This window comes from Lynx canadensis, chromosome B3 (genome assembly GCF_007474595.2).
Source record: "Lynx canadensis isolate LIC74 chromosome B3, mLynCan4.pri.v2, whole genome shotgun sequence".
Lineage (NCBI taxonomy): Eukaryota > Metazoa > Chordata > Mammalia > Carnivora > Felidae > Lynx > Lynx canadensis.
The window spans coordinates 48709783-48729945 of NC_044308.2; the positions used below are offsets into that span (position 1 = coordinate 48709783).

Here is a 20163-nt window from a genome sequence, read left to right on the forward strand (position 1 = left end):
CTCCTAGGTCTCAAACCATGGAGTGAACCCGATCTACACTCTTTTTGGTGGCGTTAAGGTTGATAGGATTTGGAGCACTACAAGAGTACGGCCAAGCTCCCAGGCCAGAGATCGGTATGATCAGGAAATCTCCAAAACAGGAACACAAATGATGCTCTGACAGCCTCCATAGTAACAAAAGGCCAGTGCTGCAAGACGCATGGGCTCACACTGCTTCTCCCAGGTCACTCTTTCCAGTAAGGGCACATCTTTTTCTTTCCTTTTTCTTTCTTCTTTTCTTTTTTTAAAATTTAATTAATAATTAATTTAGTATTTATTATTTGATGTTTATTTTTGAGACAGAGAGCAGGAGCAGAGAAGGGAAGACACAGAATCCAACGCAGGCTCCAGGCTTCTGCTGTCAGCACAGATCCCCACGGGACTCTGAACCCATGAATCCTAGATCATCACCTGAGCTGACGTGGGATGCTTAAGGGACTGAGCAACCCAGGCTCCTCCCTCCCACCCCCCCCCCCTTTTTTTTTCCATTCACAGGCCGCAAGGCTTTTTTCTTAAGACGAAGGACTATTTCTTTGGTGATTCATCAGACCGCATGGTACCGGATAAGAGCCCAGAGAGGTGGCCTCACCGGCGGCAAGATGCCCCGGCAGTCACAAGAGAAGCTCACGGGGCGATGACAAGCGGTGGAAGGGGCGCGCCCGGGGCACGCTGGAAGCGGGGCGCCGCAGCCGGGCCTGACCGGCAAGGGCTGGCGCTTGGTAACCCCGGCTCTCCCTAGCAACGAGAAGGTGCTTGTCCTAAACAGCCGAATCCTCGGTTACTACCGCCTCCCGAGATGCCTCTGCAGGTTAGCGATTACACCTGGCAGCAGACGAAGACTTCGGTGTTTATCTCTGTGCCCCTCCGAGGCGTCTCCGTCAGAGATGCGGACGTGTTCTGCACGGAAAACTATCTGAAGGTAGGAACTCGAGCTGTGCCTGAAGGGCCCTCGGGGACGTGATCCGAAGACTCCATGGGCGCGTTGTTGCAAATAAGCGTCCTAAAATTTAGTTCTATTTTTTCAAACCGAATTCCATCAGGTGACACCTCATCTTTAGACAGATGTCATCAGATCAGACCTTATTCTTATCTAGGATTTCCTCATATGCCTTGTTAATCTTATGGGACCTCGAATAAATTTATAGCAGGCATGTCAGAAAATGATTTTGGCTCCTATCCCTTTTTTTTTCTTAAAGGCTTAGTCTTTATTTTATGTAACTAAATTAACCTCCGTTTACCACCCCCCCCCCCTTCTGAATAGGTCAACTTTCCTCCATTTTTATTTGAAGTGTTTCTCTGTGCGCCCATAGATGATGAGGAACAGCAAAGCCAAGATTGGGAATGACACTATTGTATTCACCTATATAAAAAACGAAGTGGCCATGTGGAAACCCTTTCACTGTCAGGTGGTAAGTGTTTTTATTCAAAGGTGTTCATCTGGTTGTGTGTTTTGTATTTTATACCTTAAAAAAAAATTCTCTTTCAAAACAGTTGTTTTTCTAGTAGAAGAAAAATAGGAACATGAACATGGTTTAAATGATATAGTGCTTCAGCTGACACTTAAGATAAATTAAGAATTGAATAATTCAAAAGTAGAGCGCATTTGTATTAGTTCTCAAGCAGATGTGGACTTGTATCTTCAGAGGCTCAGGTCTCTTGATATGACCTTATTTTGTGTAGGCATTAACACATCTGGTAATCCTAGGAACACCCTATTAGGTTACCATCCCCTGCCCTGCCAGTTTTTTTTTTTTTTTTTAAGGTTATGCTACCGAGGCACGGAAGGGTTGAATAATTGGCACAGGTCACACAACAAGTAAGTGGCAGACTGGAACTGCAGCCCTAGCAGTTTGACTCTAGAGCAGTGATTCTTTGATCCATCTACAAAACTTTTAAATAACACAGATGTCTGAAAACTCAGCCTAATTCAATCAAAATCAGTTTAGGGAGTGCGACACAGCTATCAGTAGTTTCAAAAAAACTTCCCAGGGATTATAATGTACAAAGCTGAGATTCCTGTTCTCTATTCCCCTTAATAAGTACTCTGTTCTTCTACCAAGATTGGCTTTGTGGGTCAGTAATTGCCCTCTACTGCTTACCTCTATTTCCTTCCTCACTGTTGTAGTTGTCTTATTCTAGGGGTTTATATCTGTTGCCTGAAATTTTCTCTTAGGTCTCTGGCGTTTAAGCCTTGAGTAGGAATTACTGAGACTGGGGAGATGAATATCATTCTTGATATTACTCTTTTCTTGGTATTTTGCCAGTGGAATTTAATTTTGTAATCCCCAGGACCAGGTAGGATTTTTCTCTAAAGTCTGGTGTTCAGCTCAGAAAATACTGGTTAAGGTAGATTACCATACTGAGGTTACTTTAATTCTTTAGTGATGCCAGACTAACTGAAGAGTTTTTTTTTTTCTTTCCTAACCATGATCTCCTCTTTGTTTTTTACATCTGCTTTCATTGCACCATTACTTGATTCTTCTTTTTCATGGTCTTATGGTCATCCATTCCACACTTTGACCATTTTAAACCAAGGTTTAAGAATATTTTTCTATATAGGACCAGATAGTATTTTGAATATTATCGGCCATATGGTCTCAAAAGCAGCCCAATAGACCATTCATGTTTATTGACACTGAACTTTGAATTTTTTTAAAAAAAATTTTTTTTTCAACGTTTATTTATTTTTGGGACAGAGAGAGACCAGAGCAGAACGGGGGGAGGGGCCAGAGAGAGAGGGAGACACAGAATTCGGAAACAGGCTCCAGGCTCCGAGCCATCAGCCCAGAGCCTGACGCGGGGCTCGAACTCACGGACCGCGAGATCGTGACCTGGCTGAAGTCGGACGCTTAACCGACCTGCGCCACCCAGGCGCCCCTGAAATTTGAATTTTATCTTGTTTATATGTCACAAAATATTATTTTGATTTTTCAACTATTTAAAAATATAAAAATTATTCTTAGCTTGTGTGCTAGAGGAAAATAGGCAGCAGGTCAGATCTTGGCCGTAGTTTCCCAACCTCTGATTTAACTAATCAGAACAGTCTTAAAACTAGCTTATATAACAAGTAACGTTGATTTTACTTCAGAAACAAGGTTGAGATTCCTTTAGAAATCAAACTCAGTTACACATGCAATTCAGTGAAATTATTTCTTTAAAAATACTGGTTTTCACATAAATTATGTGGAACTGCAGTCTATATGCCAAGCCTGCCTCATTATCCAAAACATATTTGCTCCATTTTTTCCTCCTGACTTCTTTCTTGGTATATTTTTCATTTTTTAGAAGTGAAAGTAGGTTCTTTTAATTATTTTTGCCCTTAAAGCCGGTCCAGCTGTCTCCACTCTGTTATTAAACAGGAAGTGGGTTGGGGGAGGCTTCAGACTTAATTTTAGTCCTTAAGCCCTAGTCAAGATCTTGAATGAATAAAAATGCCATGCTTTTTTTTTTTTCTTTTTAAGACAGTTTCTTTCAAAGTTAAAATTCCAGGGGAGCCTGCGTGGCTCAGTCAGTTAAAAATCTGATTTGTCATCATTTTGGCTCAGGTCATGATCTCACAGTTCATGGTTTTGAGCCCCATGCTGGGCTATGCCACTGATGGTGGGAGCTGAGGGGGATTTAACGATCTCCCCCTCTCATAATCATAAAGTGAAGAGGAAAAAAGCGAGCGAAAAAAGGGAGAGAAAAACTAGAGAGCCAAAGATCTCTCCCCCCTCTCTTCCCCCCTCTTCCCCCTTTCTTCCCCCCTTCCCTTCTCCCCCTCTCCCCTTCTCCCCCTCCCTGTCTCCGTCCACCAATAAATAAGTAGACTTAAATTTGTTTTTAATTCCATACTTTTTTTTTTGGAACAAACAGGCAAAGTTTATTAAAATATAAGATTAGAAAGGAAGAATAGTAGCAAAGCTATCTTGCAGCAGAGAGAGGCTTGCCCCTAATTTAATTGAACCTTCCACTGAAATTTAGCATTCCCTCAACATGGAATGTAGGCAACAGACAACAGTTGTATCAAAAATACAAATATCATGGGGCGCCTGGGTGGCGCAGTCGGTTAAGCGTCCGACTTCAGCCAGGTCACGATCTCGCGGTCCGTGAGTTCGAGCCCCCGCGTCAGGCTCTGGGCTGATGGCTCGGAGCTGGAGCCTGTTTCCGATTCTGTGTCTCCCTCTCTCTCTGCCCCTCCCCCGTTCATGCTCTGTCTCTCTCTGTCCCAAAAATAAATAAACGTTAAAAAAAAAAATTTAAAAAATACAAATATCACAATACATTTATATCACCAAGTACCTTATCTTTTATACTCATTAAAATACTTTGAGAGTATCGTATTTATTACACTTGTTGTTATATTATTATTAATGCATTAATGAAGACGCACATGTTAGTACATCACAAAAAAAACCCTCCTCTTGTAGGAGACCTCATGTGATATTTATTGTGATTAGGTTTATAAGCAAATAGTCCTGGTTTCTTGACAGAGAGGGAGGGGGATAAATGTGTACATTTCCCTCCATCCTGTCCCCTCCCCCTCTCTGCACCTCTTTCCCTCTCTCATTTCATTACCCTTTCTCTCCCTTTTATGTCCCTCTCCCCATCCTCATCGTTCCCACCTTATTCACCTTTTCTGTTGTTCCTACTTTCTCTCATCCTCCTCCCCCACGCCCCGTCATTATCTCCCTCTGTAGTAATTTATTGCTGTTACAGTTGCTTGCTTGCCTTTTAATGTTAGCTTCTTGGCCAGTTTAATATTGAAAAATGTTTTCATTTTTCCATGTGAAGTTGGGTCCCTCCCCAAATCTCATCTTGGATCAGTATGTCAGACAGTTTTTTCCTAAATAAATCATTCATCATAATCCTAATTTAGTGATATTTCTTATGTTTTAGTTGACAAAGAGATGATGCAAAGAATAAGGGAAAAATCTATTTTACAAGCACAAGAAAGAGCAAAAGAAGCTACAGAAGCAAAAGCTGCAGCAAGGCGAGAAGATCAAAAATATGCACTAAATGTTATGATGCAGGTAAGTTGCAGATTGATAGGAAAGTCCTCTAATTAAAGAGATAATAGTAAACTGTGTAAAGATAATTTATTACAATCACTGTACTTCCTCAAGGTCTTTGTTCATGCTTTGGTTATAGGACTTATGATGTTATGTAGGCTATCTACACTTACATGTGTTCCTGAAAATCTATATGAAAATGGAGGATATAAAGATTGAACAATAGATTTACTTGTTTCAGGAAGAATGTTCTTTTTCCAAGGTAGTAAAAAAATGGTAAGGTTGTATGATAGAAGTGTTCTACTTATTTTTAAATCTTGAAATAATGGACATGATTATTTAAAACAAAAGAGTCTTGAGGTGCCTGAGTGGCTCAGTTGGTCCGACTGTTGGTTTTGGCTCAGGTCATGATTGCACAGTTTTTTTGTTGTTGTTTTTTTTTTTTTTACTTTTTTTCCCCACGTTTTTTATTTATTTTTGGGACAGAGAGAGACAGAGCATGAACGGGGTAGGGGCAGAGAGAGAGGGAGACACAGAATCAGAACAGGCTCCAGGCTCTGAGCCATCAGCCCAGAGCCTGATGCGGGGCTCGAACTCACAGACCGTGAGATCGTGACCTGGCTGAAGTCGGACGCTTAACCGACTGCGCCACCCAGGCGACCCGATTGCACAGTTTCTGAGTTCAAGCCTTGCATCAGGCTCTGGACTCTGTGCTTGTCAGTGGGGAGCCTGCTTGGGATTCTCTCTCTTTTCCTCTCTCTCGCTCCTCCCCCACTGCTCTCTCAAAATAATACATAAACTTAAAAAAATTTAAAAAAAGAGCCCAGTTAACACTAAATATTGACATATTAGTATCTTTTTTTAACTGTTGAGCTTTCAAGTTAAAGCTTTTAATCAGCAATACATTTTTTGAGATATATTCACATACCATACAATTGACTCATGTAAAGCTTATAATTTATTAGTTTGTTGTATATTTAGAGATGTGCAGCTATCACCACAATCAATTTTAGGAATTTTTATCACCTCAAAAAGAAACCATGTGCCCATTAGGAGTCACTCACCATTCCTCCCATCCACTCAGCTCCAGGCAACCAGTAATCCACGTTCTGTCTTTATAGATTTACCTATTCTGACTAATTTTTTACAAGTAATTTTTTTATTAAAAAATTTTTTTACATTTATTTTTGAGAAACAGAGACAGAGCATGAACGGGGAGGGGCAGAGATAAAAGGAGACACAGAATCTGAAGCAAGTCTCCAGGCTCTGACAAGCTGTCAGCACAGAGCCTGACAAGGGGCTCGAACCCATGAACCCATGAACTGTGAGATCATGACCTGAGCCGAAGTCATATGCACAACCAAACTGAGGCCACCCAGGCACCACTTTACAAGTAATTTCTTATCTCTATTCTCATGTTGACATCTTGAAATGATTAAGGAATCTATAACTAGCATTTCATGAAGAGCTCTGTGGATCCAAGTCTCTTCTTTTGTATTTGGATTACTACTATTTTATTCATAATGAACAGTTCATAATTCCAAAGGTTTCTCCACTTCTTTTATTACTTCTACTTGACTTTATATGTAGGTTGTGTGTGTGTGTGTGTGTATCATATATATATAGAGAGAGAGCACGTGCGTGCGGTGCACCTATGGTTATATACTTTGTCTTTTACTTGAAAACTGAACACATGGTCAGCTGACCAAGATTCCTGCTTTCAGTATATTTGAGTTCCATCTTTTCTTTATGTGTTATTGCTGCTATCAGCCTTTTGATTTTATCATTTTCCTGAATTTTAAAAAATAAAAGCAAAATAATATAAATTTGTGGTAACGGACAAATATTTACTGAACTAATAAAATAGTTAAATAATGGTATGCATTCTGCTGTATTGGTAAAATAATAAACCTAGCAGTACCACCATGTTATGTCTCGAAGTTATTAGTATACTGGTATCTGAAAGCCTGACTTTGGTATTTGGAAAGATGTTTTAGGGGTGTTAGTGTATAAAATGTGAAGCTGTAGATTATGTTAAGGTGGATAGAACCTATGGTAAGTCTATAGCCGTACTCCAAAACTGTCCATGTGTTTGTTTCTTTCCTTCAGTAGAATTCAGAGTTGGGATTATGTTTTCTTTCTTCCTTATTATAGCCATTGCCAAGTTAAATAGTAGGTACTCAAATATTTGAATTAATTAATGTGAATACCTTGCTCTGATACCCTGTGACAGTAGCAACATTCTAGTTTGATGGATAGACACAGATTTTTTTACTCTGTCTGATGTTAAGATATTCAGAAAAGAACTTTCATGGTTCAGTAAGAGTAGATGAAGAGATACAACAACAAAAGGCAACATGTTATTAGCTTAAACCAAAAAATTAACTTAAAATTTGAATTACATCTCAAAAAAGAACAGTTTTTAGTAGTAATCTTTTAAAAATAATTAGCAGGGCTGGTGCTAAGACTCATTATAATGTCAGTTCACTGTGTTGTATTAGTCGCTTGGGCTACCATACAAAATACCACAGATTGGAAAGCTTAAACAACAGACAGTTCTAACAGTTTTGGAGTCTCGAAGTCTCAGATTGAGGTCCAGCAAAGTCAGTTTTGGGTGAGGAGTCTATTCTGGTTTGCAGTTGGCAGAGAGAGAGAGAAAGAGAAAGAGACAGAGAGAGAGAGAGACAAAGAAATCAGGTGTCTCCTCTTACTAGGACACTAATCTTTTCTATCCGGCCCCACCCTTATGACCTCATCTAACCTTAATTACTTCATCAAAGGCCTGTTTTCCAAATATAGCTACCCTGGGGATTAAGGCTTCCACAGATTAATTTGGGGGCACAGAAACACCCAGTCAATAACACTGTGTAATAAACTATCCAAAATTTAGCGACTTAAAGGCACAAATACTTATTTCTCAACATTCTGTATGTTGGTGAGGCATTTTCTGTGGTTTGGGGCTGGATTTGTTATGGCTGGATATTCTAGAATGGCCTCGCTCAAGTGTCTGAAACCTTGCCTGGAAGGTAAGCTTGAATAAGCGCTTTTAAAGCTTTTGCTGTATCATATTTACTAATGTTTCATTAGCCAAAATATGTCATATTGCAAGCTCAGATTCAAGGGCTGGAGAAAGACTACACCTCTTCTAGGAAAGAGTGATTAAATCACATTGTAAAGGGGCATGCATATAGGGATGGGAGGAATTTGGGGCCACTTTGCAAGTTCAGTGATAAAGCAGTGATCAGATGTAGTTCATTCAGGCTCTGATTCCATCTGTCTGCATCATCTTTAGCACTGCATTTTCTTTGTGTCTATTTTATCCTAGGCTGATGATCTACATCGGCATATAACAAGGCCCAGTGGAAGACAGGCTATTTTGTTGGCTCCCTTGTAAACCCATAAAACAATTGCTTTAGATGTTATAAAGTGATATTAGAAATGATAATCAGTTGACACCTGTTCACATGAATCATGAAGTCTTTGTTGCTTCAAACTTATTTTACAGGATCAGCTCTTCACTATCTTTGCTGCTGATCTATCATTTGTTCACTTTATAGTCATTTGTTGAATACTGTGAAAGGTGTTGCTACAGAGTTGAACAAGTCAGTCTTCACTTTCAGTTTACTCATGGTACAGAGAAAGTGACAGGCGAGAAAAACAGATTGCACCAGAGGATGCATGAGAGGTCATGGGAGGATAAAAAGAGAACACTGACAAAAGACTGGTATCTCAGTCTGAAAGTATGGGCAGGAAATATGAGGCAGTGTTGTTTGTGCCCAATACTGGAGAATGAGTCACAGGTACCTGGAGAATAAATGGAAAAATTACAGACAGCTTGAATAAGCACATGACAGAAAGTGGCACAGTGAGGGAACATTTGTTGGTCAGAAATAAAATCTTAATATTTTGAAAAATTTTCCTGAAGGTAATGGGGCACTCTTTAGCAATTTTCAGCAAGAATATCAAATTAATAGGGTTTGTATTTTGGAAAAGTTCATTCTGGCTATTGAGTGTGAAGTGCTTGTAGTGTGGAGGCAGAACTTTTGTATTTTTAAGATGGAAAGACTTTGAACATATTTACATGTTGAATAAGAGGCCAGTAAAGGAAAGGTTGATAATACAACCAAAGCAAGGAATTGATGATAATGGAATGGGTGGGATGAAGGTGAACCAGTGAAAAAATTACTCTTAAGTAATAGCAGGGTATATTTTTTAAATATTTATTTACTTTGGAGAGACAAAGAGTCGGGGGGAGGAGAGAGAGAGAAGGAGAGAGAGAGAAGTGGAAGGGGCAGAGAGACAGGGAGAGGATCCCAAGTAGGCTCCACACTGTCAGCACAGACCCCCAACTCGGGGCTTGATGTCATCAACTATGAGATCTGAGCCAAAATCAAGAGTCTGATGCTTAACCGACTGCTCTACCCAGTTGCCCTGCGGGATATTTTATCTTTTGACACTAGAGGGCAGGGCTAAGGAATAACTAAGTATTTGGAAAATTCTTAAGTACACAGATAATTAAAAGAATCCTTTTTTTCCCCTTTTTTTGCCCCCCTTCCTCCCTCAGGATGAAGGAGGCAAGAGGGAAAGAGATTGAGGCAGAGTTATAGGTTTTGAGGTGACTAATGAAAGTTTGGAATACAGATGCCAAACTAATCTGAAACATGCTCTATTGGACAGTGTTGACTGCTATTGCCTAGTTTTCCTATCTTATTTACTATTTTGTTTTATAGATTGCCCTATTCTCTTTTGAGTTTTCCTTTTGTTTTCTACTTCAGGGTAAGTACTACTTGACTTTTGTCCTCTGAACTTTTAACCTAGGTAGATCAATTTTGAGGTGCTTTCTTCTTTTTCTTAAAGATAAAACCCAGAAATCTCAACCTGTGAAACAAATGTTGCCTAATCATGCAGATGAAGTATGAGTTGCTTTCTGGAGTTGTCTAGATTATACTATAGTGCCTTAAAAAGTTCTTATCTGTGGGGGTTGATTTCAGCTCAGGTAATGATCCTGGGGCCCAGGGATTGAGCCCTGTGTCGGGCTCCGTGCTGACAGCACAGAATCTGCTTGGGATATTCTCTCTCTCTCTCTCTCTCTCTCTCTCTCTCTCTCTCTTTCTCTCCCTCTCCCTCCGTCCCTCCATCCCTCCATCCCTCCATCCATCCCTGTCTCCTGCTCACTTGTGCCTCTCTATCTAAAATAATGTTAAAAAAAAAATTCTTATCTGTGAAACCACATATGCTATTTATTGGAAGAGTGTACAATGTACAAAAATACCGCAAGGAACTACTTGGCCACTTTTATTCTATTTTTTATTAGTAATTTTAATGTTCCTAGCATTTTTTGTATCCCCCAGCCCCTCCTTTTTCTGCATCTTCTTTCCTTTCAGTATATGTCAGTACCCTGTTAGCCCTATTGATTTTCTCATAATCCTGTTTCTTCATTTTAGGTAATTAGCATTTTCCCTATAAACCCATCTTTAGGGCTCTGTGCTTTTGGTAACTCCTGTTCTAACTCCTTTGACGAACTCTTTATATGTGAAGTCTTCATTCTCTTACCTTATTTGTTATTAACAGTTATTGCCATCATAAGACACTTAATTATGTTATTCATATACCCAGTCTTTGTATTACTATTCCTTTTGAATTTTATTTTTCACCTTTTCTGTCTTTGATATTTCTTTTTTTTTCTTAAATTTTTTAAATGTTCATTTAATTTTGAGAGAGAAAGAGAGAGTGTGAGCAGGGGAGGGGCAGAGAGACAGGGAGACTCCAGGCTCCAATCTGTAAGCACAGAGCTCTATGTAGGGCTTGAACTCACAGACTGCGAGATTATGACCTGAGCCAAAGTTGGACGCTCAACTGACTCAGCCACCAGGCACCCCTGTCTTTGATATTTCTTATTGACAAGTTTTACAGACCAAATACACTTTGTTTTGTTTGTTTCTCCTTCAAAGTGTACCATGGTGGCTTTGCTTTATTTTTAAGCTTCTTTTTTTTTTTAATTTTACTGAGGCGTAATTGACAAAATTCTAATATATTTAAAGTATATAATGTGAACATTAGCTATACATATACATTGTGAAAGGAATCCCTTAGTGAAGTTAATTAACACATATATCACTTCATACAGTTATCCTTACATTTGATCTCAGCACTTATAGCTGAAAATTTGTACCCTATCATCAACTCCTCCCCATTTACCCTGCCCCTTAGCCCCTGGCAACCACCATTCTTTCTACTCTGTTTCTGTGAGTTCAATTTTTTTTTTTTAATTTGATGTATAAATGATACCATGCAGTATATATGTTATATATAACATGCATAGTATGTATATATATGTGTGTGTATATAATGAACAGAATGAATGTGTGTGTGTATAATGAACAGAATGAATGTGCATGTGTGTATATATACATATATCACATTTCAATCCATTCATCCGTCAATGGATTCTGAAGATTGTTTCTATATCTTGGCTATCTTGAATAATGCCTCACTAAACGTGGTAGTGTAGACATCTCCTAGAGATAGTGACTTCATTTCCTTTGAATATATATACCTGTCAGTCATTTGTATATCTTCTTTTGAAAAATGACTAGTCAGGTCCTTGGTACACTTAAAAGTTTTTATTTATTTTCTTGCTATTGAGTTATGAGTCTTCTATATTTTGCATATTAATCCCTTATTGGCTCTGTGGTTTACATATATTTCTCCCATTCAGTACATTACTTTTTTATATTGTTGGTGTTCTCTTTTGCTGTGCAAAAGCTCTTAAGATGTAGTCCCACCTTATTTTTGCTTTTGTTGCCTTTGCTTTTGGTGTCAAATCTAAAAAACTATTTCCAAACCAATGTCAAGGAGCTTATCACCTATATTTTCTTCTAGGAGTTTTAGGTTTTGGATCTTACATTCAAGTCTTTAATCCATTTTGAGTTTGTTTTTGTGTGTGGTGTAAGGTAGGGATCCAGTTTCATTCTTTTGCATGTGAATATCCATTTTTTTCTAGCACCATTTACTGAACAGACTATCTTTTCGTCTTTGTACATTTTTAGTGCTTTTGTTAAAAATTAGGTGATCACATTGAAAAATTAAAAAAAAAAATTAGGTGATCATACATGCATAAGTTTGTTTCTGGGCACTCTATTTTGTTTCATTGATCTATATGTCTGTTTTAATAATACCATACTGTTTTGATTACTCTAGCTTTGTAATATAGTTTAAAATTAGAAAGTGTGACACTCCAGCTTTTGTTCTTCTTGCTGAAGATTGCTTTAACTGATTAGAATCTTTTTTGGTTCCATACAAATGTTAGGATTGTTTTTTCTATTGATGTGAAAAATGCTATTGGAATTATGATAGCGGTAGTAATGAATCTGTAGATCACTTTGGGTAGCATGTCCATTTTAACAATATTCTTCCAATCCTTGAATATTTATTTGTGTCTTCAATTTCTTTCGGCAGCATTTTGTAGTTGTCATTGTATAGATATTACACCTCTTTGGTTAAATTTGTTCCTAAGTATTTTATTCTTTTTTATGCTGTTGTAAATGAGATTTCTTCTTATTTTCTCTTGCTGATAGTTTGTTGTTAGTGTAGGAATGTAACTGATTTTTTTTTTTTGTATGGACTTTGTGCCTTGCAGCTGTACTGGATTCATTTATTAGTTCTAACAGGGTTTTTTTGTTTTTTGTTTTTTTCTTTTTTGGAGTTCTTAGAGTTTTCTCTGTATGTCACCTGCAAATCTAGACACTTTTATGTCTTCCTTTCCAATTTGGATGGCTTTTCTTACTTTTTTTTTTTTTTTTTTTTTTTTTTCCTAATGGATCTGGCTGGGACTTCAGTACTATGTTGAGTAGAGGTGGTGATAATGGACATTCTTGTCTTGTTCCTGATCTTAGAGGAAAAGCTTTTGACTTTGCGCTATTGAGTATGATGTCAGCTTTGGGTTTGTCATATATGGCCCTCATTTTGAGCTATGTTCCATATAGATCTAATTTGTTGAAAGTTTTTATCATGGAAGGATGTTGAATTTTGCTAAATGCTTTTCTACATCTATTGAGATGACCAAATGATTTTAATCCTTGATTTTGTTAAACTGATGTATGACATTAATTGATTTGCATATATTAAACCATCCTGCATCCCAGGAATGAATCTCATTTGGTCATGGTGTATAATCCTTTCAGTGTACTCTGGAATTTGGTTTGCTAATATTTTGTGGAGAATTTTTGCATCTATATTCATCAGGGATATTGGCTTATTGTATTCTTTTCATGTAGTGTTCTTATTTGACTGGTATGTGGGTAGTGCTGGCCTAATAAAATGAGTCTGGGAGTGTACCCCCCCTTCACTTTTTTATAAGGTTTTCAAAAATGATGTGTATGTATCCTTTTCTAAATGTTGGGTGGAATTTACTACTGAAGCCATCTGATCCTGGAGTTTTCTTTGTTGGGAGGTTTTTGATGACTGATTCATTCTCCTATAACTGGTTTGTTTAGATTTTGTCTTCATGATTCAGTCTTGTAAGTTGTACATTTCTATAAATTTATCCATTTTTTTTTAGGTTTTCTACTTTATCATATAATTATTCATTTTACTTTTTTATGATCCTTAGTATTTCTGTGTTGTCAGTTGTGATGTGTCCTCTTTTATTTCTGATTTTATTTTTTTGAGTCTTCTCTGCTTTTACCTTAGTTTAGCTTAATAGTTTTTAATTTTATTTTTCTTTTCAAAAAACCAGCTCTTAGTTTCACAGATCTTTTCTGTTATCATTCTAGGCCCTACTGCATTTCTTTATGCTCTGATATTTATTATTTTTTTGCTTCTACTAACTTTGGGTTTAATTTATTCTACTTTTTCTAACTCTTTAAGGTGTGAAGTTAGGTTGTTTATTTGAGATCCTTCTTTTTTCTTAAGGTAGGAGTTTATTACTATAAACTTCCCTTTTAAAATTGTTTTTGCTTCATCCCATAAGTTTTGGTATTTTGTGTTTCCATTTTCATTTGTTCCAATATATGTTTTGATTTCCCTTTTGATATCTTCTCTGACCCATTTGTTGTTCAGGAGTAATGTGTAATCTCCACATATTGGTTAATTTTTGTTTTCCTTGATACTGATTTCTGCTTTCATGCCATTGTGGTCAGAAAATATACTTGAGCTAATGAATATTCTTTAACTCTTTTATGACTTTTTGTCTTGGATAGTAGCCATCCTAATGGGTGTGAGATGGTATCTCATGGTGGTTTTGATTTGGTCCTCAATGCCATTTTAATTTGAAATGTATCTTTGAAACCTACCCATTCCCCTTTCCTCCATTTTTAATTCTTTCAGATGTTGGTAAGCAGAACCTTTATTTTTGGTTGGTCTTTTCCTCTCTTATCCCATCATTTGCCCTACACTTACTCCTTTTTTAAAAATAACAGCTTTGAGATTTCCTTCATACACTGTACAGTTCACTCTTAAAGTGTACAATTCTGGGGGCTCCTGGGTGGCTCAGCCGGTTAAGTGTCTGACTTCGGTTCAGGTCATGACCTCACGGTTTGTGAGTTCGAGCCCCACATAGGGCTCTGTGCTGACAGATCAGAGCCTGGAGTGTGCTTCACATTCTGTGTCTCCCTCTCTCTCTGCCCCTCCCCTGCTCATGCTCTGTCTCTCTCTCTAAAATAAATAAATGTAAAAAAAAAGTTAAAATAAATAAATAAATAAATAAATAAATAAAAGTATTAAAAAAAATAAAGTATACAATTCTATGGCTTTTAGCTTAATTACAAGTTATGCAACCATCATGACTATGTGGTTCCAGAACATTTTCATCGCTTCAGAAAGGAACCCCATACCCATTAGCAGTCACTCACTATTCTCTCCTCCTCTGTAGTCCCTATCTACCTTCTGTCTCTATGGATTTGTCTATTCCGGACATTTCACGTACAATATATGACCTTTGGTATCTGCCTTTTTTCACTAAGCATAATGTTTTTGAGTTCATTTATTTATTTATTTTAATGTTTATTTACTTTTTGAGAGAGACAGCATGAGCAGGGCAGGGGGCAGAGAGAGAGGGAGACACAGAATCGGAAACAGGCTCCAGGCTCTGAGCTTTCAGCACAGAGCCTGATGCAGGGCTTGAACTCACAGACTGTGAGATCATGACCTGTGCTGAAGTCGGATGCTCAACCGACTGAGCCACCCAGGTGTCCCTCATTCATTTTGTAAAATAGGTGAGACCTTCATTCATTTTTATAGCTGAATGATACTCCATTGTATGGATATACCGCAGTTTGTTTCTTTGTTCATCAGTTGGTGGAAATTCAAGTTCTTTTCACCTTTTAGCTATTGTAAATAGCACTGCTATGAACGTTCACTTATAATTATTTTTTTGAGTACCTGTTTTCAATTCTTTTGTGTATATACCTAGGAGTAGAATTGCTGGGACATTTAACTTTTTGAGGAGCCACCAAACAATTTTCCATAATGACTGTACCATTTGGCATTCTCTTCAGCAATATGTGATGATTCCAATTTTTCTACATCCTTGCCAAAACTTGTTATTTTTCATTTTGTTGTTTATAGTCATCAGAAAGTATGAGCCCCCCAAGTTTTTTTTTTTTTTTTCAAGATATTTTGGCTATTCTGGGGCCTTTGCAATTCTATTTGATTTAAAGATTGGCTTTTTCATTTCAGTTATTATTGTAGCATATCTGTGTGTTATTTGGCAGTTTGAAAAGATCATTATATAAAATCTTATTTTTATAATTAAAAAATGAATAGAAAATAGAAAATGAATAGAAAATAGTGAGATCACTAGTAATTTTTTTTCTTTTTTCTTTTTTCTTTTCTATTTTCTGTGTTCTCACCATAATAAATGCATATTTTTCAGAATAAGAAAACATTTTTTTAAAAAGGAGCAACACTTACCTTCTGATGATTTTTGTTTCTACCTTTAATTTCTTTTTTCTGTAATAATAATTTACTAATTTTCTGTGTAAATCTACCAAATTTCTAAGCATATGAGAAATTAACTTTAGCTATTAACAGGTAGTCATCAGAAAAGACAGTATCTCTGACACTGCTTTTCTTATATGTACATTTTGTCAGGTGTGCTGACCTACATCCTTTTTGTGTAAGTGTATCCCAGATTCACAACATCTGTATAGAAGTATACTTTCAGCAATCATACATGTCCATTTTTTTGTTTACTTCAAACTTTTTCATCTTTTCCAGATGTGTGGTTAAAATTCATTCATTCATTCATTCATTCATTCATTCATTCTACCCATTAGGATATTTGTTAGCCTTGGAAAGAAGAGAGTGTGGAAGCAAAAATACTTTTGTTGAGAGAAAAATGGAAAGAACTGAAATGGTTAGATGGTACTTAATCTTCTCAACAGCAAAGTCTTGAGATGGAAGTAGCAGAATGCACTTAGGCATCTCTAAAAAGGAAACTGTTTGTAAAAGCTGTTATCAGAAATGAACAAGATTATTACTGAGCAGAAAGGAAAACATAAAGGGTAGGATATAAAAATATATTAACTCATTTCCATTAGTCCAAATCTGGTTTGAGAAATAATTTTTCTTCATCAATTCTTTTAGTTTTGTTCCCGTGAATTTGAAGTCTAGTCAAATGGTAACTTTGTAACATACATAACATTAAATATGTATGTAAACATACATACCTTTGGCATGCCTTGCAATTTTTTATTGAAAGCTATACATGTTATATCAGGTAGTAGAAACAGGTTATTAGGCTGATTTATTTTAATGTGGCTGGGATTTAGGCTATGTTTAATGTTAGCTGTAGCTGTTGGTATCAGAGGCCTCTGGTGTCTGTTTTGTTTTTTTGAACTCCCCTTTGACTTTGGGCTTCTATTCCTCTTCTGTAAGAGTTTTTATCATAAGACTCTCTCTTATATAATCTACTCTCATTGTCCTGGAACCCCCTAGGTATGGTAGTAAATTTATAAGGGAAGAGAAGCATTCATAGACTTTCAGTTAAATATCACTTTTTCCATGGGCCTGTATCTTGGAGCTGTGATCTTTCAAGTTTTCCTCCAGTGAGACAGCTTTTTCCCACTGCCTCCTATTCCCTTCCTTGACTGCACTGTTCCTGGTCTATTTTCTTGAATCCTTGACTACTGACTATTTCCTTCTCCCCATAAGTGGGACAGGAAAGCTGGAGAAGACTGAAGTGGGAGGGATTTTCTTTCCCAGCAGAGATAAGGGACTTCCGCTCTGGCAAGGTCCTTGACTCTGGCTAGTAGATCTTTGTTAAGGACAGTGCTCTGGGTATTTCTGTAATCCACAATGATTATTCTTCCCCTCCCTCTGCCAGAGACACAAAGTTAATATTCAGAGCTTCATCAATGTAGCCTAATGTGGTTTCTGAAGGTGAAGCCCACAAAAATATAGGGGCACTTCTCAAGACTGTGGCCTCAAACACTTTATCAGTAGTCCTGCTAGTCCACCCTTCAGTTCTAGTATTTTGTCAAAATGACCCATTTAAGTGTTCCTACTATTTTATAGCTCTAGTTATTTTTGCTAGAGGCAATTACATCTTTGTGTGTTTTGGATATACCTGTCTGTCCAGATTTCAGGCTAACAGTTTGCCCTGCAACTCACTTCTCTAATGAGTCCAAGAAAACTAGTTGTTTTTCACTTTGTCCATCTTTTTTTTGTTGTTGTAAGGACTGGAGTAACAACCTCTAAGCTTTCTGCATGTCAAAACTGGAACTAGAGCTCCTTTATTACATATATATATACATATATATATTTACATATATATACATATACATATATATGTACGTGTATACATATGTATACATATATATTTACATATATGTACATATATACATATGTACATGTATATACGTATATGTACGTATATATGTGTACATATATATGTACATGTATATATATGTGTGTATATATATATATATATGTATATGTATATATAGTTGTAAAACTTTTCAGTGGTTGCTATATGCACCTTTAACTTCTAACAATCTACTTCAAGAAAGCACTGATTCTCTTCCAGTAAAATATAGCAAGTTTGTTCAAATAAAACTCTGTTATCTCCCCCTCTCTTTGGTCTGCTTTGCCATTTAGGTATATGTATTTGTTATAACTCAACAGTACATATTACTGTACTTTAAAAATTATTGCTTTTTGTTAAATTTAGAACTGCCCTACGACCCAGCAATTGCACTACTAGGTATTTATCCAAAGAATACAAAAATACTTCTTTGAAGGGGCACATGCACCCCCATATTTATAGCAGCACTGTCAACAATAGCCAAAGTATGCAAAGAGCCCAATGTCCATTGGCAGATGAATGGATAAAGAAAATGTAGTGTGTGTACATTGCAACAATGTAGATGGAACTGGAGTGTATTATGCTAAACAAAATGAGTCAGAGAAGACAAATACCATATGATTTCACTCATGTGGAATTTAAGAAACAAAACAGATGAGCATAGAGGCAGGGAAGGAAAAATACAATAAGATAAAAACAGGGAGACAAACCATCTTAAAGAGATTTTTAACTATAGAGAACAAACTGAGGGTTGCTGGAGTAGAGATTAGTGGGTGATGGGCAAGATGAATGATGGGCATTGAGGAGGTCACTTGTTTTGATGAGCACTGGGTATTGTATGTAAGTGATGAATCACTAAATTCTCCTGAAACCAATACTACACTACATGTTAACTAACTTGAATTTAAATAAAGACTTGGAATAAAAAAAATTAAATAAAAACTTATTGCTTTTAAAAAAAAATCTTAGGGTTTTAAATAAATCAAGAGAATAAAGGCCAAAAAAAGTCTGTATTGTCTTTTTTCTTGATTAAACAATGTAATGTAATAAATCAGCAGCACTTTTTTCCCCTCATGGTTTGTTTGTTTTATAACTGGAAATTTATACCTTTTGACCCCTTTCATGCATTTTGCCTAACCCAGCATCCCATCACTGGTAACCACCAGTTTGTTCACTGTATCTATGAGCTTGAGGGTTTTTTGTTTGTTTGTTTGTTTTAGATTCCACATAAAAGTGAGATCACATGGTATGTCTTTCTCTGATTTATTTCACTTATCATAATGCCCTCAAGGTTCATCCATGTTGTTGTAAATGGCAAAATTTTATTCCTTTTTGTGGCTGAACAATACCCTGTTGTGTATATATTCCATATTTTCTTTATCCATTTATCCACCAGTAGACACTTAGGTTGTTTCCATGCCTTGGCTGTTGTAATTAATGCTACAGTAAAGATGGGGAGGGGCATTGTATATCTTTTTGAATATGTGTTTTCATTTTCTTTGGAAGTAGAGTTACTGGATCATGTGGTAGTTCTATTGTTAATTTTTTGAGGAATCTCTATACTGATTTCCGTAATGGTTGCACCAATTTACATTTCTCCTAACAGTGTACAAGGGTTCCCTTTTCTCCACATCCTCACCAACACTTGTTATTTCTTGTCTTTTTTGATACTAGCCATTCTAACAGCTGTGAGGTGATACCTCACTGAGGTTTCCGTTTGCATTTCCCTAGTATTTAGTGACATTCAACATTTTTTAATGCACCTGTTGGCCACCTGTATGTCTTCTTTGGTAAAATGTCTATTTGGATCCTCTGTTCTTTTTTTAATTGGATGGTTTGTACTTTTGGTGTTGAGTTGCCCCTTATAAGATATTTTAATTTGCAAATATTTCATTTAGTAGATTTTTGTTTTCATTTTGTTGATGATTTCCTTTGCTGTGCAGAAGCTTCTTAGTTTGGTGTAATTCTGCTTGTTTGTTTTTGCTTTTCTTGCCTTTGCTTTTGGTGTCAAATCCAAAAAATCACTATGACAAGTTATTGAGAAATTTACTACCTGTGTTTTCTTCTATGAATTTTATGGTTTCAGATCCTACATCCAAGTCTTTAATCCATTTTGAATTAAATTTTGTGTATGGTGTAAGGTAATGGCTCAATTTTATTCTTTTGCATGTGGTGGATATCCAGTTTTTCCAGTATCATTTATTGAAGAGACTGTCCTCTCCCCATTATATATTTTTGGTTCCTTTATCATAAATTAATTGGCCATATATGCATTGGTTTATTTTTGGGCTCTCTGTTCTGGATCATTGATCTGTGTGTCTGTTTTTA

The 20163-nt window shown here is 36.8% G+C and overlaps 1 protein-coding gene across 1 annotated transcript in view; it reads left to right on the top strand.

Annotated features, from left to right (window-relative positions):
- The first annotated feature begins 770 nt into the window (after window positions 1-770).
- DNAAF4 (dynein axonemal assembly factor 4) overlaps window positions 771-20163 on the top strand; it is a 63055-nt gene continuing 43662 nt past the window's right edge. The window contains 5 exon segments of the mRNA XM_030318131.1: window positions 771-958; window positions 1301-1357; window positions 1359-1425; window positions 1428-1448; window positions 4918-5051. Coding sequence (XP_030173991.1) covers window positions 836-958; window positions 1301-1357; window positions 1359-1425; window positions 1428-1448; window positions 4918-5051 — 402 coding nt within the window. The 5' untranslated portion in view covers window positions 771-835.